The 24,259-nt window shown below is 34.1% G+C and overlaps 1 protein-coding gene across 1 annotated transcript in view; it reads left to right on the top strand.

The window, feature by feature from the left end:
- SCAF8 (SR-related CTD associated factor 8) overlaps positions 1–24,259 on the top strand; it is an 87,742-nt gene that overhangs the window by 24,121 nt on the left and 39,362 nt on the right. The window contains exons 4-17 of the mRNA XM_058802080.1: positions 1,359–1,520; positions 4,238–4,394; positions 5,524–5,654; positions 8,480–8,656; positions 12,195–12,274; positions 12,681–12,798; positions 15,560–15,691; positions 15,817–15,929; positions 16,417–16,610; positions 18,786–18,886; positions 20,510–20,623; positions 21,260–21,416; positions 22,559–22,689; positions 23,666–23,810. Coding sequence (XP_058658063.1) covers positions 1,359–1,520; positions 4,238–4,394; positions 5,524–5,654; positions 8,480–8,656; positions 12,195–12,274; positions 12,681–12,798; positions 15,560–15,691; positions 15,817–15,929; positions 16,417–16,610; positions 18,786–18,886; positions 20,510–20,623; positions 21,260–21,416; positions 22,559–22,689; positions 23,666–23,810 — 1,912 coding nt within the window. The remainder of the gene's footprint in view (positions 1–1,358; positions 1,521–4,237; positions 4,395–5,523; positions 5,655–8,479; positions 8,657–12,194; positions 12,275–12,680; positions 12,799–15,559; positions 15,692–15,816; positions 15,930–16,416; positions 16,611–18,785; positions 18,887–20,509; positions 20,624–21,259; positions 21,417–22,558; positions 22,690–23,665; positions 23,811–24,259) is intronic.

Genomic DNA, 24,259 nt, shown 5'->3' with positions numbered 1-24,259 from the left:
TCTACTTGTATTTTATTGCCTTTTCCATATAATCTATATTATTACATTATTGTCATACTTTGCTTTCTTCATGTGCCATGTTTTAAAATACTTCAGCTAATACATGTCCCGATTTTTCTTTTTGAATTTCTGTGAGCTTTATTAATTTGAATATTGTGAAAAGTTATATACCTGTCTGCTCTGTGTGCAGAATACTCTTGTTCAATAATTTAAATAAAATTTCAGAGGCTGCAATACATTGAAGTGATTTTCTGAAGACAGTGTGTTATATCCAATTTAAGCTTAATGATGCACATATATTCCTAAAAGGATGTCGCACACATTCTAAAAATACAGAGTGCCTTACTTAAATACATTGAACCATGTTTAGAAGCTAAGGAAAGGTGACTTTCTAAAGGTTGCAAGTGTTAGCAAATCAACACTTTTCAAAACAGAACATTTGTATCTAGGGCATAGTAAAATTAATATTCTGAAGTGTTTGTTTGGCATTTTATTAAAGATTATTAACTTAGTGTATTGCATAATATGTCTACAGGACCAGAGAGGAAAAGGGTGTCCTTTCCTATGTTTTCCATAATATCTTGTGTGATATACACCCAATATTTATTAAATGAATCCATAACATAATATATTCTGATGATGACTTCATTATACTTTTGGACCATGTTTTGTTCTGTCTTAAAACTGGTTGCAGTAATGTCATGCAATTACTTTGCAGTTAAAAGACAAAAATTTTACCATTAGTTGTTAAGAAAGTAAAAGTACATAATTAATTAGTATTTTAATTAGCAGACATGCCTTATGAATATATCATGCTGTTTGTAAATTATGCAAGTTTTCCGGAGTTGTAAAATAAATATTGTTGTATTCTCAACCAAACAGATGTCCCCATAAATATGTTTTTCTGCTGCAGGGAGGATATACCACACCCTAATTACAACAGTGTAAAATGAAGTAAACAAATTTTCACTTTAATGTTTACTTTGATCATAAAGATCATAATTTGGTCATGCTTTATGCAGTACTTTTAAAATAGAGTGCACATTTTAAAAGGATATGTGGTTTGTGTGCTAATTTTTTTAATAGATAGATTTTTGAAAGTTAACTCTTTAGCAGTAAGAAATTGATTTCATACCATTTACATATCTTCAGAATGCATATAGATGTGATAATTGAAACATTAGAGGTTGGATGGTACTTGAGAAAGCTTCATTTTCCAGGACAATTTATAAAATAAAGAACATTTCAGTATACTTGGATCCACTTAAAAATTAGAGAGGATTGTTTGTATTTACTCTGCCATTAATGGTTTTGATTATTTTTCACATATGCTCTTTTTAAATGACTGTTCTTTATAGTGCAAACCAGAGTACAAGGTGCCTGGTCTGTATGTCATTGACTCCATTGTGAGACAGTCCCGGCATCAATTTGGACAAGAAAAGGATGTATTTGCACCAAGATTCAGCAATAACATCATCAGCACTTTCCAGAACTTGTACCGTTGCCCTGGTGATGACAAGGTAAACCACTTTCAGATCTTTCTAGTTAAACAGTATTGAACATACCATCTATAAAGAATAAAGATTTTCATCTCACTTTCTACTTGCTGGAGGGGATCTACTTAGAAACTTGCCCTGTATATGTATGTCTTAATGATGCTTCTCTTAGTGTAGGGATTGGAAAGATGTATCCAATGAGATTAATTAGAGTTTTGAAATGGTTGTCTTTCCTTTGACTCTATGATTATCCAGCAGCTAAATAAGGTTTAACTTGTATAGTTTGACTCACTAGTTCAGCTGTTCCCTTGGATCACAATAGTTGAGATAGCCACCAAATTCTGTTTCTAAGAGATTGGCTGGAAATAGCAGAGTGCAGGCAGTTCAACTTCCTTCATATTTGTCTCTTAGTTGTAAAATAGGTAGTGTTTCTTCTTATTGAATAACTGCAGAAAGGTGGAGGATTCTAAGGGTTTTGTCTTGACAAAAATTTGTGTAATAGAGTCATTAGGTAAAGTAGTAAGTGAGGCTGGATGCTACAGGAAGAGTTGTATTTAAAATAGTTACATGCATTCCTAGAGCTGTATTTTTCAGTCAGAGATATGAAAACCCAAGGCATCCATGGAAGGTGATTAAGGCACATTCAGCCATTGTGTTATCTTAGGAATCCTGCCTTTTTAGAGTAGTTAAGACTACTGCAGAAAAATGTGTCAGGACCTGGAAGTTTTGCTTGGTTGGATAAATTTGGCTAAGGGTATCTGTCTTCTCTTCTGCAACTGAGTTCTGAGGTGTTGCTGAACAGGTTATTTAGGTTAAATGACATGTTTCCAATCTGGTTTTAGGTTATATGTGTGATTAACTTGTGTTGCTTCGATTCCACAGTGTTTTACTGTGGTTTTTTTTTTTTATAAATAGGCACCATTTTTGAATTTATCTTTTTTAGTGTGTTTTCTAAACTCATTTAGCTTGCTACTTTGGGAAATATACAGAAAGACCCTGATGTATTGAAGAAGGATAGGTTAGAACAAGGATGGATGCAAGTATTTATTTTGTGTCTAGTTTAAAAAATACAAAATAAATTCATTGGGTAAGAAATTGCACTATTTGCCTGTGATATTTCAATGCATGGCAATTAATGTATTGCATTAGAGGTGTTTGATGTGAAGAAAGAGGGTAAAACCTGGGCTATTTAGGGTCCACAAAAGTCCTGTCAGGTTCATTTCTAGGATATTTTTCACCTCAGCATAAAACTGTACTTTTCAGTCCTAAGTGCTGCTGCTGTGCTGCATATGGATTCAATATTATAGGAGGGTCTTTGTACTGTGAAAGTAGTTATCCTATACATTGCCTAGCAAAAAACTGAGCTGTCAGAGACCAAGATATGTACCTGGTTTGTAACATTTTGATGTTTAATTTGATTGAAAGGCATGATGGAGAAACACAGCAGTTGTCTTTATACAAGCAAATGTAGAATTTGTTTTTAAATCAAACAGAAATGGAGTAACATTTCATTTAAAGTAACAACAAAAACCCCACAGATTCCTTTGTCTGGCCCAGAGAAAGTGCAAGGTGTGGGTAGATAGGGAGCCCCAGAAACAGTTTTGTATTCCTGTTCTGGAGAGGTGAGGGCAGTTAGAGCCGCTGATGGACTTGACAAGGACTGCTTATAACACAGACTCTAAAGAAGAAGGGCTCAGATAGTGAAATGCTGAGTGGAAGCCATCAGAGATTTCTTTAAGGGAACTCTAAATTGCATCTTCCATGCAGTGAAAATTCAACACTTCTGTATTACTGTTAAGGATCCTCTTGTAATTCTGGACAGACTTCTTTTTTTTTGTTTTTGAACACTGTGGCTAAGTGCTCTATGTTCTTGTTTTATAGAACTCAAGTAATTAAACCACCTTTGTGACAGCAAACACCAGATCCTATGAAGAATTTCCTGCTCTTTGTAATGCAACTGATTTTTTTTCCCAAAACAGAGGAAAATCTTTCCTTTTGGTGGAAGTTAAGCACATTGAAAAAAGATTATAAGCAGATAAAAATGATGATCTGTTTGTGATGTAATAGAATGCCTTTTTCATAATAGAAAAAATATAATAGAAATGTAAGCTGAACAATGAGTTACAACTAATGGAATTGTATGAGGTCTTAATTGGGGTTTTTTTTTCCCTTCCCCATGATCCACCTTTTTTAATATTGCTATGTATTTTCAACAGGCAGGTAATTGTATTCCAGTTTAAACTTTAAATTCCGCACTTCATCAAGAGAGCTTGCAAAATATGAAGCTGCTTTTTTAATGAAAATATTTAGCAGTCTTAATAGGATATGTGCATTTTTCAGTGCACTTAAATGATTTTGGTTCACAGGCAGAACAGAATTGCATTTATAAATGTTAACTATAAAAAATTAGCAGACTAATAATTCATTATTTTAATTATTAGTAATGCTTTAAGATGCTTCCTTCAAATAATTTTCATTTCATGTCCAAAACTAAAGGCACATTTTTGGTTGAGAGAACATTGTCACCTGTGTGTAGTAGCTCTTTGCTGTTACCTAGGATCAGTCTCAGGTTTGTAGTTAAGACATCTTTGGTGTGACCCAGTATAGCTGTCCTTACTGTTTGCAAACCTAAAGGTTCTTTAGTCTAGACAGATTATAAAGTTTCTAGCTAAGAATTCCATGATCAATAACAAGAAAAATAAGCATGACTCAGATCTTTTGCTGTCTTTTCTTCATTTTAGAGTAAAATTGTTAGAGTGCTAAATTTATGGCAGAAGAATAATGTGTTCAAGAGTGAAATCATTCAGCCTCTCTTGGATATGGCAGCAGGAATTCCTCCTCCTGTTGTGACCCCTGTCTTGCCCAGCACTACAGCTGCTATGAGCAACAATACGCCAGGTAAACAAAACCAGATGGAAGTCATACTTTGAACCTAAACACTTCTGTCAGCTTTGGTATGTTGCCTGTTAACATGCTGAAATATCTCACTCAGATGAATGCTAGAAAGAAGTGTATTACCAACACCATCAAGGTCAGGGAAACAGGAAAATATTATTTATAAAAGTGGGCTTAATCATTTTGTGCTCTGAGCATCTGCCTTGCTTATGTAGGTAGATAGCAGGAAAATGGATTTTTAACTTTTCACTTCATCAAAATTTATTCATTTGAAGTTGGAATATATGGTACGTTGGTCAAATAGGAATGGCTTTTGGCACCTGCTTTTGTAACTCACCTTTTGCTGATCCCATGCTGAAAAGGAATGAGATGGAAATTCACCTTAGCTTTCATTGACAAAGTAAATATGTAAGATTTTCAGATCTTGGAGTGCCTTTTCTGCATCTTCCAGCTCAGTATTTTTTATTTTTATATAGAATGACTACATTAAATTGTTGGAATCATAATTTTAAAATTTTGATGCAAATTGACTTTCAAAGCAGTAATCTAGTCATATTTAGCATTCATTGGTATACCTCTACTTCTGAGCTATAAATAAAAAAGTATTTGCGGGTATGGAGGATTCTTCTGGATTATGGCATGAAACTAATTATCAGAGTGCTGATTTAGTCTCAGTGTTTCTCTTGACAAAAAACAATAAAACAAGCAATCCTCATGAATCCAGCTGATACAGGTTGAAATTTTTAGTAGAATCTTTAAGAGTCTTCCTGGGGATAAAGTGCAAGTCCAGTGAGATTTGGACAAGCTGACAAGTAAATTGCTAATAATTATCTTTTGGTATATGTAGTTTCCACTGAATATTTTGGAATACTGTGTGAAACTTATTTATTTTGTCTTCATCAGTGTTTTTGTTAGTAGTCCCACTTGTCCCAACTAACACTAAGTAATTCTGCTACTTGAGGAATGTTGATGTGAGTCTGTATTATTTCTGTGTGCTCTTGTTTATGTCAGAAAAGTAGTTTCAATTGATGTGCTTTCTCAGTGTTTAATTACAGCAGGCTTTTGTCTCCTCTAATACTATTTTTATTTTCTGTGTGAAATATTTTAGCATACTGATTTTTCTGGTTTTTAGGTACACCTGTGACTCCAGTTACCCCAGCCAATGTGACACAGAGTTTGCCTGATCCTTGGGTATCTCAGATTGCTAACACAGACACCCTTGCCGCTGTTGCACAGATTTTACAGAGTCCTCAAGGCCAACAGGTAATTTTGTGGACAGTTACACTGTAGACACTGTAGACTGTCTGATACTTTGTGACTTTGGGGTACAGGTAAGGAATGCTTTCACGTGTATCTCTTATTTGTCTTTATATCCGATGTCCATGTTAACTTTCCCATGAGGTTGTTCACCACAAGTAAGTTCCAGGTCAGTTAAAACTCCGTGTTCCCTTTTGTAGCCGGCCCCGTTTAAAGCCAGCATCTTTAAAGAGTCTCAGAAGATGATTTCAGATAAGATGATCTGTAATACATGCTTGTCTATGTAGATGACAAGTACAGATCTATTGCAGATGACTAAATCAAGAGCAACAATAAGATTTCATGGATAAAGGTATGAAATAGAATGCCAGTTAAAGCATATGTCTCTGTTGGATGCCTGGGGAAGAGCTAAACATTGTTCAGCATTACAGAATGGGAGCAAACTTCTTCAGGAAGTGTACTGTACATTAATTCCTTTTTTTATCTTTCCATCAGCTAAACATAGATTTTATTTTGCAGCATTCAAAATAAGATTTTGGAAGTTACTATGTTCTTCAATCTTTTAAATGCTCAACTTCAAAAATGTCTTAATTTCCAGCATCACAAGAACTTCTTGCCCTTGTAACCTGTGGTTACATAAGTTAAGCACACACAATTGGCTTTCTGTAAAAATGTAGATAATTTTTTCAGGCTGTGCTAGAGCTATGGCACCTGCATAAGTTTGGCATTGTGATTTTTATTTGGATTGAGATTGTTTTACCTGCTGGCATTCAAAACAAAATCTCATGCATATGAATAAGAAGCAGTGGCCAGTGAAAGCTCTGGTGCTGGCAATAACAACTTTACTTAATGAGAATGTTTTACAGTATTTAGCTAGCTAGAGTTGTCTGTAATTGTTCAGAAGTCAAGTGGAGGTTTACACTGGAAGAAATGAAGTCACTGAAAAGTAAAGCAAAATGAATTTCTGAGATACTTTGAGAAATATGAAGGAAAAATAGTGGACTAGCTCTTAAAAAGGAAAGGATATGAAATAAGAATGGTAAATATGTGGAAAGTCAGTGAGGTAATTTTAAAGATTTTTGCTTAGAGAATATAAAAACAGAAAAGCAAGATGAAAAAATGAAGATGAGAAGGGAATTAAAATTTTAAAGACAGCAGATCACAAAGAAATACCATTTGGATATTTAGCTCAAAATAGTCTTAAGCAGAAGGGAAGAGACAGACTGGGTACATAATAAATATGTACATGCAGATGTCTAGGATTGGTAGAGGAACTATGATATTTGCTTATATCCTGTCCGTCTCTTTTCTTCTTGTTCTTCAAACCAGTCCTCTGCCACAGCCTCTCCCCAGCTCCAAAGACCTTGATTTAATCCTACAGTTGTGTTTTATTGGTGAGAATGTGTGTAGGTAAATTGAGAGTCTAGACATATGTGACCAGCAAGAATGTGAAAACAGCAAGAATGGTGCCTACCCAGGATTTTTCCACTCTAGGGCCTCCATCTCTGCCTCTTCAGTTTGATTCCTTCCTACTGAGAGCAATGTACAGGCTGGACCAGTGGTACCAGACAAAAAGGGGTGAGGGGAGAACTCTTCAGCTTTGCATATTGCAGTAATCAGGGAAAGCTCCTGCTGAGGTAGAACAACAATTGAAGCCTTTTCAGAGGCCCTGCTGTATAAGAAATCTGTATAACTTTTTAAAAGAATAGGGAAAATGGTTTCACATTATCAGAAAGTTACTCTAAATCTATCTTGAAAAAGGGTCACACACTTTTGATGCATTGCAGAAAAGAAATTCACTTTATGAAGTTTCTAATGAGGCTTAGTAAGAAGGGAGGCATTGAACCCTTTAAGAGTTTAGTGGGGAAACTTATAAGGGGTTGGAGTATTGAAGGTAAGGGTAATCAGGGACTTATGTCAGCAAGTTTGAACTACCTGAATTTGCTCAACCCTTTCCCCACAAATATCTAAAGATAAGACTAGAGATTTATCTCAAGGAGTGTCAAAGAACTGCTTCCTCTAATTCCACAGTGGTTTAGGAGAGCTTCTTTCAGTAGGACTAATATTTTTTCTTAAGGCAAATTGCACAGTTTTCTGGGAGCATTCCTGTCCTACAGATAAATTGATCTCCCTATGAGAAAGCCTTTTATTTCCTTATTAGGACAGCTTCTCTAAAAGATTATATACAGATATGAATTTGAAGTAAGGACATCAAGATAGACCAAGTGATTGGTTTGTACATTTGCTTTTGATGTTTTGTTAACATGGTAGGAGAATTGCATTCTGTCAACCCACACCTGAGTTTCACCATGAGATTTCACTTGTGACTTGTGCAGAGACACAGGTGCAAGCTCTCCCTATGAACAGGTTGCATTGGCAACCTGTGGAGCTTGCCACAGTGCAGTTCTTTTCTCTGTACAAATGCTGTTACAGGACACAGATTATCCTAATTTAGGTAGGCCCTTAGGAAGCTGGAATAGGCTAACAGATTTTTTTCAGGTCAAAAGGAATCAAACTGGAGAAGCAGAAGAGGGGGAACACTAGAAAGCAGGAAATCCTGAGTGGTGACTGGCATCATCATGAAACCTGTCAGAGCAAGTTAGGAAGAAGAAGCATCTGCCTATCTTATCAGCCCCAGAAAACAAATTAGCCAGTAAGTGGGAACAAAATTTGCTGTAAATAAATTAAAGACAAAACAATAGCCATAGGTTAGATGATACTTCATTCCTGGGAGTTTTTTTACTAAGTGGAAGGGGAAAAGTCTATTTTGTACTTGGCTTTTTTGCTTTAAAAAATCTTGTTCAATGTATTTGTTATCTTTTCTCTTTTAGCTTCAGCAGTTGATACAGACACTGCAGATACAGCAGCAGAAACCTCAGCCTTCGCTACTTCAAGCTCTGGATGCCGGTCTTGTTGTCCAGTTACAGGCCCTCACAGCACAACTCACAGCTGCAGCTGCTGCTGCTAACACACTTAATCCACTGGAACAGAGTGTCTCTTTTAATAAGGTAGAAGTAAAATAATAGAACTTTGAAGAAGTTGTTTTTTTTTTTTTTAAATTTAGAAATTCTTTTGGATTTTATTGTTTGACTTTGGACATTTTAAAAATACATTAATATACCATAAAGTGATACAGCTTGAAAATGAAAAACAATGTCTAGACAGTAGTGTAAATGAAAATATTAGTTTTATATGAGTTTAGGGCTAAATAGCCCATTGTATAATATCTAGTATTGGAAAAGACCCACAAAGGTTATTGAATATGGTAATGGATTTGATTTATGATTTAGCAAAGTTAAGCCATGTATTTCTGCACTCTTTGTAACATAGCAATGAGAATTGTTTCTTACAAGGAAATAAATGGAAAATATGCAGGAATTAATTTAATATACACTGTTTTCTCAGAAGAGTAAAAAAGTTGGATTTGTAATTTTCTCTCATTATAAAGTATGTGCCAAGAAAACTTTAAGTTTCACCACAAGGTGATGTAAGTGAATAAATAAGCCTGTAGGTAAAGAAACTTTCATTGAAATAACCCAAAACCAACCAACCAAAAAACCAAACACCAACAACCCACCTCCACCCCAAAAAAAGAGCAAAAACCCCCAAACCAAATTACAAACAAAATCAGAACGCAGGAATTTAAGAATACTAATATTATTGCATGCCAGGTAGCAACAACCATGCAGGCAATTGCAGTCATAGTAGTATAATACCTGTAATAAAAAAGGAAGAACTTCTGCTCAAAGAATTATAACTAACTAGCTAAAGAAAGAAATAAATAAGCATTGTTCTATTGTCTTTGGAAGAAATAGTTTGTGTGTACATAATCTCTGTAGGATTGTCCTGGAGTGAATAAATAGTAAGCATAAGGAAGTTGAAGAAGCAAAAAACCCTTTTTTATTCTTCACTCAGATAATCTCTTTTTATTGACAGTAATGCAGCTGTAAAAATAAGTCAGGAAAAGAATGGCCTGTACTCTACTGTACCACAGCTGTAACCATCAGCTTGAGAAGGGCATAATCACAGGGAATGAAGGCATCAGTTAATAGGGACTGCTGTATTATTTACATACAGAAAGTATTTTATAGTGTGGCATTGTTCTGCAGACTTGAATTCCAGCATTTCCATGGATTGGTTTATTTGTAGGTGTGGATGTCTTGAATTTTGGACATCTTAAATTGAAGCAAATGGAAGGAATTCATATCCTGATGAGATATTTGAGACATAAAAGAAAGGGGAGCTTTTATGAAAAACCCAAATATTTTTTAGTATTGTGATCCAAAGGAAACTGTGAAGCATAGTTTTCATTCCATGACATCATGTTTGTGAATTGGATAAGAAATAATAAATAGTGCAAGAAAATAATTTTGATGAATGCATAAGTATCCATCTTTTTTTAAAAGAACCTATTTGTCAGTTCTTCCAATCCTTTGTTTTCAATCTCTTCAATCTGTAGCATCTTGTGTTACTTAATCGTGCAAATTAATCTGCATTATGTGAAAAATTCTTTCGGCAACATTGAATGTGCACGTTTTCTGATCTTGCTATAGAACCAAATACTGTATTACAGTAAAAAAAAAAATTGATGAACATTACATGTGGATTTGCCCTACTCCTTTTCTTTTAATTTCCAAAGAGCATACCCTGATTCTTATGAAAAAAATAGTTTCATTTCTAATAAAAACCTTTTTTCATGTCTTTATTCCTTTCTGTTGCTTTTTCTGAACATGTTTTCTTCTTACATAATTAAAGTAACATATGTAGCATAAGGGAAGGTTCTGCATCTTTTATGTGCATGTGTGTGTAACATTGAACTTGGTATCCTAGTATATCATTTGGTTTAATTTCTGTTACTTCACTATAGAGAGTATTATTCTACAAACTATGTAAAATCAAGATATTTCAGTTCAGATTTTTTGCTTCAGTATGTACAATATTACTTAAACCAAATATAAAAAAAATCATGCTGCACATTTACCTGTCTTGGCTGGAAGTTCTCTCCTTTTCTCTGGCCTTGGTTAATCTGAATGTTTTTTTTGTTTGTTGTGAACTGGTGACTAGTTTTTATTTATTTATTTTCTCAGCCGTGTAAACAGTACATATTCTGTTATTTTGCCTCCTGCTTTATCATGATGGAAGATACATGATGATTAATAGTATTTTAAGTTTGAGGTTGTTTTTCTGAAATGCACAACTTTTTTCAGAGCAGCAACATTTTGTAAGTGTCTCACTGGAAATATTCTAACAAAACAAACAAAAAAGGTGATCACCTTGCTGTTAATGGATTAGATATATATGGTGAAAGTTGTTCTGGGTTTTAACATCCCATCTCACATAAGCTGAATGGTCTGTGTTTCTACTGTGTTTTCTCAGAGACATATTCAGTCCTGCTTTCTCATAAATATTATATTGGGTAAAGTGGTTCTAAAAATTCTTGATTGATCAGTGATTGATCCATCTTCTAGTTAGCTTATGCTTTGTTCTTCTTGCTGGACTCCAGTAACTGAGAATAAATAGAGCATCCTGAGAAAGAATATGGGGTACTGGATAATCGTGGCTTTTTGCTGAAGATGTTTTTACCTTAGTATTTCAAAATTGCTGCCATACATTCTCATCCTCTGGTTTTTTTTCTGAGATTAAGATTTGAGAGGAAGTTATGGTGCTTGGTAGTATAGCATTAGCTCTGCTTTTCAGAAAACTTCCAAGGTGTGTGAAGATGCATGGACATGGTTTTAATAGCATGGTTCTTTCATTAAACAGTGAAAAAATGCAATCTCACTGATAAATAACATCTGTTGTATTTCTTTATGCTTGTTCCTTAGTTTTTCTCTTCAAGAAAGGAGGGTGCTGTTAAAATACTTCCAAACTTTTTAAAAAGTTTTTAAAAACTTTACTTTTTTACTTAAGCAGAACTCCAGTGTAGACATCTTCACAGATAACACAGGAAGTTTATCCAAGTTTTTCTCCTTTTCAGATACCTTTCTTTTTATCCGTTAGAAGGATTATTCCTCTTACATGATAACTGCTTGCTTTGATTTTTTTTTTGCAGAGTATTGAGAAGTTCTTTTCAAGGAGCAGTATATTTGAAGGAATTCAGGTTGTCTAAATGACACATGTGTGTGAAAATACAGTAATTCTTTGTGAAGTAATCAAGCTGTAGGTCTTCTCTTGATATGAGCAGAGCAGTTTGATGATTACCAAAGGATTGAATAGTTGGCCTCTTCGTAGTAATTTCTTCTAATTAAAGGTACCATTACAAAAAATTAATCTTTATTTAAGCTTTACTCCAAAATAGCTCTTAGTTACTGTGGAAAGAACATGTGGTTGTACTTGTTGCAGCAGAGCTCAGGAAAACTGGGCCAAAATCTGATGCAGTCAAGAGTTTGATAACAATAACAGTATGCCACTTAATTTTCTATTCAGGATATTTGCCAAACTTTTTTTTTTAAGTTGAGAAATGACAGCATCTTCATAATGAAAAGGAAATATGCATAAAGGGACATATAAGGAGTGTTTAGTAATGCTTATTTTGTTTTCTCCTAGAAGCTGATGGACAGGTTTGACTTTGGGGAAGAATCTGAACAAAATGAAGAGCCTAAAAAGGAAACTCCCTCTTCCCAGTTGTAAGACCAAGCTATGTTTCTTATGGAAAATACTAAATTTTGCCTGATGCTAGTTGAAAATTAGGATTAAGTAAGGAAAATACTTATTTCAGAGCACAAGTACACTAAAACACTAGGAAGAGAAAAGACAGTTTTCTGAATTAACATACACATTTACTCTAAGTCTGTGTTCCAGAATATTTTTTTACTTTAGGATAAAGTTAGCATGTTCTTTGTCTTTTATAGTTATATTTATACAGTTGGTGGAATAGTGATGATATTAGAAGGTGGAACTAACTCCATTGTCCTCATTATTTTACATTTTACTTAAACTTGAAACCCAGTTGTGAAAATCTATTTACTAACTGTTTAAACAAACAGAAAAACTGTAGGCTTTTTTTTTTTAATTTAAGTTATTTCATTTTAGGCCATTAGTACCAGAATCTGTGAACAACTCACTTTTTCACCAACTAGCTGAACAGCTACAGCAGCAAAATTTAGAGCATCTCAGACAGCAGCTTTTGGAGCAGCAGCAGCCTCAAAAGGTAAGGACTCCACCTTGTGGCTATTGTTGTAATTTATGTTCTCCTCTGATTAAAAAAAGCATATTCCAGGACAAAAAAATTGTGTTGTTACTAACAGTTTTCATATAATTAAAGTCTTTATTGCTAGCTAACCATGTAACAGAAACTTGCTGAGTAAGTGGGGTAAGTGGAAAAAAGTGCTTAAAGCAGAAAAAACCCTCAACCAAATGTGTGGGGAGTACAATTTGCTTCTCTTAGGAAAGAGTACTCATTAGGTGAGTTAGACATGACTGTGCTTTGGCTGTTCAGCTCTTTACATGGGGAAAAAATGCTTTCCCGTGCTTGCAGAAGGAATAAGGTGAGCGATAAAGTGATTATGCTCCTGTCTCTGAGGGGAGGACAGAATAAAGACTGTGGGTAGCTTTAATTTCCCTTTATGTCTTGACTAATAATTGATGAAATAATTCTGTTGAAGAATCTGAGCTAAAGTATAGTCATGTATTTCCTGAGAAATTCATTAAGAACTGGTGCTTCAGATAACTCAAGGTTCCTCTTAACTACATGAATTGTGTCCTCTCTATGCTGACATAACTTGACTTATTTCTACTGAGATTAGTCCTCTGTACTTAAATGTTCTTTTTCCCCTCCTGATCCTATTAAAAAAAAAAAAAAGGAGCAAACCAAAGCAGACAAAAGTATTTTGTCTTGATCCTGGCCAGGTATGAAGTGGACTTCCTGTGGTGTATTTGGATATATTTTGACAGGAAAATAGAAATCTCAGATTGAAAGAAAAGACAAGGGATCACAAACTTAGCAAACATCTGCTGGAGACTTTAGTTCAAGCTGTGCAAAGGCCAAGTCATAGAACCATTGATAGTCAGGGTGGGAAGGAATCTTAAGATCATCCAGTCCAGCTGTCAACCATGACTGCCACTGTAATCCCTGAACCACTAAACCACATCACCCAGCCCAGATCAAGATACCTCTTAAACTCCACCAGGGATGGTGACCCCACCACCTCCCTGAACAATCTATTCCACTGCCTGAGCCAAGGGGCTCAGCTTTCAATCAAGAATGCCATTTAAGCTTCGAATTTCTGACTTTATTAATTTAATTTTTACTAAATACTGTTTATTTACTGCTTTATTTTACTGATTTGTTTTCATTTCTCATTTAAGTGTAGTAAATGGAAAAGAATATACAGTATAGCTACAGACTAAATAGTTTTGGGTCTTGGTGGATATCTGGCTATTTCTGTTTCTTAACACTAAAATGCTGTAAAGGAATAAAGAGAGGTATGATCTGTTTGAGGAGCTTTTGATATGTCATATCAAAAAGTATCTGTCTAATTTGAAAATAAAAATACTGAATGCCTACCTTGTTGTAAAATCAGCAAAATCAAAGTTTACAATATATTTATGGGTAGAACCTTTACTTGACTTTCCCCTTACTATTTAATTTTCTATTACAAGACCTGATGAATTTTCCCTTCAGATCCAGTCTTCTTGTCTAGTCAGTATGGAGAGAAAGGATTTTTTTTTCACTTTGATAACAGCTAAAAGATACAAACTGCTGCTGAAACTACTTTGTAGTGACTGCAGTATGTTATGGGTAATATTTTCTTGATTTCCTTGTGTAAGTTTCATTAAGAAAGATGAAAGGGAAAGAGAAGGAAAGATAAAGCACAAAACAAAATTATTAGGCATCTGATGAGGAGCAGAGGGAAAGGGAGGAGAGGACAGAAGACAAAAACAGAAGGAGCAACAAAAATTGTAGGCATTGATACCAAGAAACAGATGGTTGCAGAATAATTAAATATAAGGAAAATGAGACAAAACATTCTGTCAGAAGGCAAAAAAATTAACTGAATTATAGTAGAATATTTTTTACAAACTTGTTATAAGATGTTTAAAAATATAAACATAAAATTGTTACTACTAATCATTCTGCTAACTTCCTGTCATTCTCTGGGCAGATAGAACATGAAGGACTTGTTTAATTAAAGTTAAAATATAGTGAGGATCACTGAAATATTTACCTGCAGTAATGTATTATAGATTTTAAATTGCTTTTCAAAATTGTTCTCATATAATTTCTGAATATTTTAATTTCATTTTTTCTAGTTCTTGAATTATTTGTACCTTAGAGATATTTTTTCCAAATCTGTACTTTCAGGCAATGCACAGGCTGTTACAGCTTTTTCTCTAGCAAATCATCAACACCTTGAGTATTCCACATTCATTAATTTTGGTGGTTGTTTCAAAACTGTGTATTTTGTTAGATCTCTTGAAATTGCCATGTTGACACAAATGGCACAGCTTCCTCTCTTATTTTTCAGTAATTGCTTGTCCGAAATCATTCACTATAAAAAAGTTCAGGCTAGTGTAAATTTTTTAACTAGTTGAATTAGTATTCCAAATATTTTTATTATGTTAGTATTGACATTTATTAATGCATATGCATGGGGGACAAGTGGCTGTCTTTCAGGGTCACTGTACACATGGCTGTGTTTGTCCTGTGAATTTCTGTTTTGAAGCAGTAAATTGTGTACTCTGTGTGTACTGTAGTTTTGTTATTTAGCAAATAGATACTAATATTTTGTAATCAGAAATATTAATTATTTCAAAGTTTTGTGTTTAAGGATGATAGCATAAAAAAGGAATAGAATGGATTGATATCCAGTTCAGCTTTCATATTGATGAGAAATTAGAATATTATTTTCATATAGTATTACATTTGTAATTGCAAGGGGCTTTATGGTATATTATTAACTGTTATTTAGGCAAGTCCTGAGGAGAATCAAGAAGGAAATTTTGGTTCAGAGCACTCTGCGTCACCATCACAAGGGAGTAGTCAACAGCAGTTTTTAGAAGTGGAAGCAAATGTAGATGATTCCATGGATATTCAACAACAGGTAAAATTATTTAAAATTTTATTACAGAAATTGAAAAGAAAACATAAACTAATATGATTCCAAGTCATATGTATTGTGAGTAAATTTATTAAGTATTACTGAACAATTTTTATGTCTGATCTCAGGACATGGATATAGATGAAGGTCAAGATATTGCTGAAGAAGAGATTTTTGAACAAGAAGAAAAGAAATCAGCTGTTCGTTCAAGATCAAGAACTCGTTCAAGATCTCGTTCAAGGTTTTGTAATTACCTTGCATTAAGTAAAGGAAGTTTTTCTGAAAAAAAGTTGCAGTTTGAGATTGTCAGTCTTAATTCTGTATTTTCCAAAATTATCATAAGCAGTTTTTGGCAAAAAAAAAGATATGTTTGTTAAATGTTTGTGTATTAGATGCAAACTTTTGGTATGACAGTTTATTTGCTACGTGTGTGATTTAACTGAAATTTTTTAAGACCTGTTCAGGTTACAGAAATAGCTGACACTAGTCAGCTGGACAGACTTTCTGTGCCAGAGAATTAGGTACTGTAGTTACAGAACATTTTGAATGTGTTTTGTTTTAACGTGTATATTCTGTTCCTCACCCAAATGGCATTAAATTTATTTCCTGAAGTAGTTTTAGTAAATATAATGGAAATGTCTGTGTAGTGCCTAAAGTTTACAGTTAAAAGATGACTAAATCAGAGTATTTTTTTTTAACTCAGCATACTAAAATTAAGTATTTTGTAGGTCACCAAGAAAACGAAGGTCTAGATCACGGTCTGGTTCTCGTAAGCGGAAACACAGAAAACGTTCGCGCTCGAGATCCAGAGAAAGGAAGAGAAAGTCATCTCGGTCATACTCCAGTGAAAGAAGGGCTCGGGAAAGGGAAAAGGAACGTCAGAAAAAGGGATTGCCTCCTATACGGTCAAAAACACTCAGTGGTATGTAGTACCTGTGTAGTGCTTTAATAATGTGGGATTAAGTGGAAAAAAGGCTTTGTTTTCATTGACAGAACAAGATTTATCTTGGCTATTTATATATTTGTAAGTTTAATTTCTGATGTTTCTTGCAGCTTAGGTACATCATGTCATCTTAGACAAGAACAAGTGTCATACTCTTCTACTGATGTTTTTAGTCACACTTGCACCACTGATTATGCTTCAAAACAGAGAGCAGCAAGGGCTGTCTCTTAAGTTACAATCTTTTCTCTTTAATGCTGTCTTTAACTTGACATTTGAACATGTCCAGCAGTTGGTCTGAAAATTGTTAAAATGTTAAAGTGTGTGGTGCACACTTCAGACACTTTGATGGAAATCTTAGAGGCCCGGGTTTTAAGACGTTAACATTGTTTTTTAGATAGATTTTCAGAGGAATGTAGCACCAAAACAGGTGGAATTTGCTAGTGTAAGATGGACCATAATGGTAGTATCTTAAGGAAGTATTCAAAAATCAAGTGGATTTCAGCCTCTGCAGAGTGCTGCTGTGTATTGCATTCATTTACACAGAGAATTAACATACTGAAAAAAAAGAAGGTAGTAAGGAAAAAAATAACTTCCTCCACCCGGTTGCTTAAATCAAAGGAAATGTATTTTGAGAATTTAGTTTTGTTCAGATAGGTTATAAACTGTTTCTGATATAGTTTTGCATTTATCCTGTGTATTAGAGCTATATGGTTTATCTGACAAGAAAGCAGCTCACAACTCATTTTTGTAAAGGAAAGAATGTTCTGTTCTCTTCACATTAATATTTTATATCATTCCAAGGTGACTTTAAACAGTTCCAATGCACTTTTTTTCCCTCTTCTTCTCTGGTTTTTCATATGAAAAGAGACAAATTGGTTTTATGGTATAGATTTCTCCCAGAAGTCTACAAGGCAGGGAGCTATAATCAAAATGGTTGGAGCTGAGAGACAGAGATGTTAAGTAACCTAACAAACAGCAGCAGCATTTGAGGTCCTGTGAAATTTAAAGGAGACATTAAGTAGGCTAAGTGAAGTGTGGAAACTTTGGGGGGAGGTAAGCGATTAAATAAACAAGTAATTCACCTGACAAGTGTTCTGCTTCATGAAATTTGTTCAGTGACAGCCGCTATTACTTGTTGAGATCTAAAGAATTGTTTCCTAGAGCTTAACACCATGAGATATAAAAGGGATATCTACAAGCATGTGAGGGACAAGTTTTGTCCAAGAGAAATCATACAGCTGGTCATTTTCACCACTGTAGAGTAGAGTCAGTTTAAAATGTCAGTTGACAGAATGCACAGCTCTGGTTTCCATTTTGGTGCGCCAGGATTGGTACAGAAAGGAGATGTGATGTATCAAGGTAATGATGAAGAAAGAATGTTTCTTTCATAAAGGATAGGGCAAACCCAGAAATCCAAGCTGCACATATAGATTGGGCAGTATTTGGAAGACAGAGGATTTGGAACCATGTACATATGGCAGAAGGAAGTCTTGGCTCATGTCAGTGAGTGTTTGTGTTTGGTGAGGATGGTGGGTGGAAATTTGAAGGCAGGGATCTGGGCTTGTGGTGGAATTGACAAGAATCAGAAGTATCATGCATGTCTTCAGCCTGATTTGCCTCAGATAAACTTCTTTTCAGGTTTTTGCCCATAGTAAATTAATAGTACTGTTGCTATTTTCTTGTGAAAATGCAGTGCATAATACTGCTGTATTAAGTTCCATCTGTAAGACATTTTTAGCCAGTTAGAACTTAGTCTTACTTTGTTAAAATTGACATGAATCCTAAAGGCATGGGGTTTTTAATGGAAATTAGAAGAGAAATGTTTTGGTTTTTTTTCCAGAAGTAATTTATAATTCAGTTTGCCCTAAGTGCTAATCTACAGAATTTTACAGTTTTATTTCTATGAAAACAACTATTTTGTTTAAAAGAATATGAAACAAGAAGAAGAAATGCTTGTGGTGAATATGTTTGATGTTGTTTAATCCTTTATAATTTTTCTTAATGTACTTTCTATATAGTAAGTAACAGATTTACCATTCTTGGGTTTTTAGCAGTGATTCCTGGGTAGTTTCAAAACCTTTTACATTGATGCTATAGAATATTTCAGAAGCTAACATTCAATATTTTGATTGATGTGAATGTGTCTCTTGACAGTTTGCAGTACTACTCTTTGGGTAGGTCAAGTAGACAAGAAGGCTACACAGCAAGATTTAACAAACTTGTTTGAAGAATTTGGACAAATAGAGTCAATTAATGTAAGTAAGCATGTTGGTATTTCAGAAATGTTAGACTAGAAACTTAAGCATGCTTATGTCTCTGAATTCTTTACAGCTGCTTAAACTTGTATTTAGGAGACTTTTCTATCACAGTTAAAAATTGTGGCCGTGATATTTGCCACCTGGTTTTGATCTACTCTGTTTTGAAGCACTAAAGACTACACTTCAAGGTAAAAAGGCTCTTCCTAAGCTCTAGCACTTTATGCAGTTTTTAAACTAGAGTTTAACCAAAAAGTTATGGTTGTTCTGGTTTAGTGATGCGTCATGGAGCAGGTATCATTTTTCCTTGGCCTACGGACACCTATGGATGTGTATCCTCATTGTTCTTGGTTACTTTCCTAACAGAGGATTCCCTAAGTTGAATCCTTCTCGATAAAACATTTAGAAGAAAAGAAATTGTACTGTAAATAAATGTTTATTCTAAAATGTGACAATTAAAAAGATGCTTATAATTTGGACATACAATTCTCATTACTTAGAATAATTTAGAGTCAGGTGTTTAGAGCAGTACCTCAGTTGCCTATAATTCAGCTTCAAAAGGAAGTATTTTTCTCCTAAAGCAGCACATCTGCATGAGAGGAATCTGGGTTTTCCTCTTGCTTCAGCAGTTTAAAATGCTTCTTGTGCAATTTCATTCATTTCAGATGAAACTTCTACTGTTTTTCTATCATGTTAGCATAGTCAAATATGTAATTAATAAGGAATACTTTTTTGTGACTTTACAGAATCTTCTAAAAAGTTTCACAAGTGAAAAAACTAGCCCCGTAGCCAGACATTTAAACCTCATTTTGATTTGCAGGGGCTATCAATTAAGGAAAGAGATGTAACAGCTATACATATGTCCCAGTGCCTGTTATATTTCAAAGGCAAACTATATTGTAGATAGTTCATCCTACGCATTCCACAAAGCTTAAGTACCTAGAATAACAATGTATATCTTAATGCAGTTCTTAGAAAATATGTTTACAGTCTGTCATCTTACATGTTTGTTATGTTACTAGTGCATTTAAACAGTGTAAAAGCACACCAAGATTTTGACTAAAACAGATGTAAGCGATTGTCATACATGACAATTCAGCTAGCATAAGCTTGCAAGGGTTATGTGCTATGACATACAATCAATAAAACATGCTATACTTACATAAATACAGTAAAATGTTAAAAAAAATAACATTCAGGAATGAGGAGTCTGCCCTTTAAAAATGCAATATACTTTTAATCACTATTTTACTCCTCTGTGAGAGGTTATTGCTCAGCTCACAGACAATCTGGAGCTTAAGAAGAGGTAGCAAACTTTGCTTTTCTGATGTCATAATGTAGATGTCCCAGTCTGCTCCCTGTTCAAATTTTTCATGTCATTTATGACACTCATTCTTCAGCTTGCTGCTGCTTCTTGAAATGTTGTAACTGAAGTAGCCTGCCAGTATCACTACTAAGTTTTCTCCAGGCCCAAACTTGTTAATATGGCCAATTAAGGTAACAGTTGCTTACAGTGTATGCCTTTCTTTCTATAGTATTATATACAATACTATAGAAATGCTATATACATAATCTGAAGTACCGATTTTCCTGCTTTTTAAAACCTCTGCTGTTTTTCCATAGATGATTCCCCCAAGAGGATGTGCTTATGTCTGTATGGTACACAGACAAGATGCATATCGTGCTCTTCAGAAACTTAGCTCTGGGTCATATAAAATTGGATCTAAAATTATTAAGGTAAGGTGATTTCAATCTTAAGGATGCTGTCCATTTCAAACACAGTACAATTCTACTATGATGGTTTGTCTTTTAGCAGCTGTTCACTCAAATGTACAATGTGGAGAAGAAGAATGAAGCAATGAGGTGTAAACTGCTTTTTCGCTGTGTAAAATGCAGCTTTTAACAGGCAATATGAAAGGTAGAAAAATGACTTGATCTTTAGGAAACACCTGGACCACAGTTTATGTACATACAGAATAAATCCTCTACCTAACAGTTTGGGTCACTTAATATTAAATTTTATAGTAGTCTTAGAGATAAGTATTTTGTTAAATGCTATAGGGATTTCTTCTACCTGCTTGATACTTTAGGGTAAGTCCTTGAAATTCTGTATTTTTAATTTCCCCACATATATGTTAGGATTGATGTAGAACAAATTTAAGCTTTCTGATATAATTAATCATACATGTACCTGTTGTAGAGGCCAAGTAAACTTCTTGCAGGTTCATTTAAAATCCAAACATTGTTAAAATTTTTAATTAATAGACGCTGAGGATTGATGTGCAGTGACAGAAACTTGAAGGAAATAATCTGAAATATTCTGTTCCTAGGTTATATGATTTACCATACTGTCTGATTGGGTTTTATTTTCAGATTGCTTGGGCTTTGAATAAAGGTGTGAAAACAGAATACAAGCAATTCTGGGATGTGGATCTGGGAGTTTCCTATATTCCATGGGAGAAAGTGAAATTGGATGATTTGGAGGGCTTTGCTGAAGGTGGCATGATTGATCAGGAAACAGTAAATACAGGTACAAACATTAATAATTCTGATAGTGTGTTTATTTTGGTAATTGCAAATTCTCAGACACATTATTTTTTAGGAAATACATAGTCTTTTTTCATTTGCTTAGATTTTTCCAGCTCTTTGTTTACAATATAAATGGCACTGTAATAATGAAATCTAGATTTTAGTTTTAGATTAATCAAATAATTTTGGATTTAGTTGATTGTCATGACAATGAAGAACTGGTGACAGAAGATAATTAGTTTAGGCCAGTTAATAAAGGTTAGCATATTTTAAGAGGTTTGAACTTCTTGTGCACTGGTATGTGAAATATCAATTTGTGTAGAAATTGTTATCTGCTTGTGATTAGGAAAGTCTTGTATTCTGGTTAAAGAATTAAGTTGAAATTAGAACTTGTCCTGATAGGCACAGCTTAGCAGAACCTTATGGTATTTTTTTCATAAAGTCAGAGAGACAGGAAAATAAATTGTGTTAGCCCTTAATCTGAAACCCAATTGAATAGTTTGTCAGGTTTATGAAAGATTTACTTGTATTGCGATTTCTTGAAACAGATTATACTGAAATAAACAGTAGATTAAGACTTTCACAATAGTGACAATGATTCTTCAGGTCAAAATACAATCTTGCTTTGAGTAAAAATTGAGTATAAATGACAAAAATTAAAACATGTAACATTACTGAAATACATTCACTCTGTTACACTTAAAGTACAAAATTCTTGGAGAAATGACAGATGGAAGAAATGGAGGTTGTGGTGAAGTTTGTTTAACATCAGGATTCTTTCTCATTGTACAGTTGCCAAGTGGTAATATACATATACTGGCTACAGGAGTTTTTAGAAAACAGGAGCATACTCTATATTGCAAATTGTTAACAGAATGATTGGTAAAAAAAGTTGGCAAGTTTTGAAAAATCAGTTTGTATACAGGCAAAATTAAACAGCATTGCAGGTAGATAAAGATGTTTTGTTCTTTAAAATACACAGTCATAAATAATTGCACTCGTTCTTTTAAAAAATAAGTTTGAGGGCTATTTGTAATGAATCTGTGTAGATACTAGATTCAAATTTATTGTTTAAGAAGGAAGACATCTAAACAAAAATAACACATTAATTATTTTTTATAATAAAATAAATAATTTTTAAAGAGTGGGAAACAGCCAGAAGCTCAGAAGCTGCTAAAGAAAATACTCAAACGACGCAGAGTGCTACAGTGGATAAGAGTACCGTGATTACAACACAGACAGAAGCTTACACACAACCAGTCACTATGCTGCAGGTTGGTATTGTCTGAGTTTGCAAAAGCCCCACAGAACTGGTGGGCAGACTTCTTATTCAATACAGGTAAACTTTAACGCTGAGGTTAAGTGATAAAATATTTTTGATTTTAGTCCTGCATCCATTAGTGTTCAGTTCTGAAATATTTTAGAATTGTTTCCATCCATAATGTTTAGTTTCATGCAGTTGCTTAATAAGTTTTGTACTTATGTTATTCGTGTTTTATTTTTCTAAATGTATATAGACATTTCTAGTTGTTGAACTGACATGAAATCATATGAATGTTAATATATTTGCATTTACTTGAATTGAATTTTGGGCTTTTTCCTTTTTGCAAAAACTGTCTTCAGTCCTCCTATCTCAGCCATCTCTTAATGTACACTGTGATCAGTATATGTTTAAATATACATATTTATATATTACATTTATACTGCTTCTAATTACATCTTTATAAATATGATGCACTGTAACACAATGCATAGCTCAAACAGAAATTCAGGAAATAATAAATAATTTTCAGGATTTCATCAGGATTATTAGCTTTATAATTACGCACACTAAACTTAATTTTCCAGTACTGTTCTAAAATACCTAAGTTTTTCTAGACACTAGAATCACTGTTTTCAAAGTGCCCCCAAATTGCTACACTATTTATATTTTTCTTCCTTTTCTCTCTCTGCATTGCTGCATTCACCCCTCTGCAATACATTTTTATTCTTGAATAGACATAGTGTTAGACTGTATTTTTGTCTGTGTGAGAATGAAGTAAAGATAAAATAGGATTCTTCCAGTGTCCTTGTTTGTTCATAGTGTACCATTTCAGAATGCAATCTAATTCTTCAGTGTTTGAAATATATACAAAGCATTTGGAACATTTAGTGCTTGATGTCAATTGCAGTTAGATCAGTTTATCCCTTTTAATGTCCTTGAATACTGTTAAATATTGAAGCTGCTTGTTTTTCTTTCCATGAAAAAAGATTCCAGTAGCTCCAGCTGTGCCTGCTGTTAGCTTGGTTCCACCTGCGTTTCCTGTCACAATGTCTGTCCCTCCTCCTGGTTATAGCCCAATTCCTCCTCCACCCTTCTTGAGAGCAAGTTTCAACCCTTCACAGCCACCTCCAGGTAAGTCAGTAAAAATGAAATGCAGTGTGTAATGAGCATAGGCAGTTAGTGTGCCTCTGCGTACATCAAAGTTTTCTGTCAGCTACTGGTCACTGTCTCAGTGAGTTGGCCTTTGACTCCTAAATTATATACTAGATTAAAATTACTTTTATCTAACTTGGTATTATTTTTACCAATGTCTTCTGTTGAGAATAAGAATCACAGATTTCTACCTTTGTGAAAAATTAAAATTTAAAAGTACTTAAAATCAATCTCCTTTCTTTTGAAAGGTTTGAAACTCTTGATTTTCTTCTTTGGATACTATTGGTAGATATCACTTAAAGATGCACCTGCAGATCATCTGTAGTGAAGATGGGGTTGTTTTTGAAAACAATAACCATGTTGCCTCTTCCTATTAATATGTTGTTTGCCAGTGGCAAACAGTGGCACAACTTTTTGGGATAAATAAT

This window comes from Ammospiza caudacuta, chromosome 3 (genome assembly GCF_027887145.1).
Source record: "Ammospiza caudacuta isolate bAmmCau1 chromosome 3, bAmmCau1.pri, whole genome shotgun sequence".
In the NCBI taxonomy this organism is placed as follows: Eukaryota; Metazoa; Chordata; class Aves; order Passeriformes; family Passerellidae; genus Ammospiza; species Ammospiza caudacuta.
This window is presented reverse-complemented; position numbering and strand designations above follow the sequence as displayed.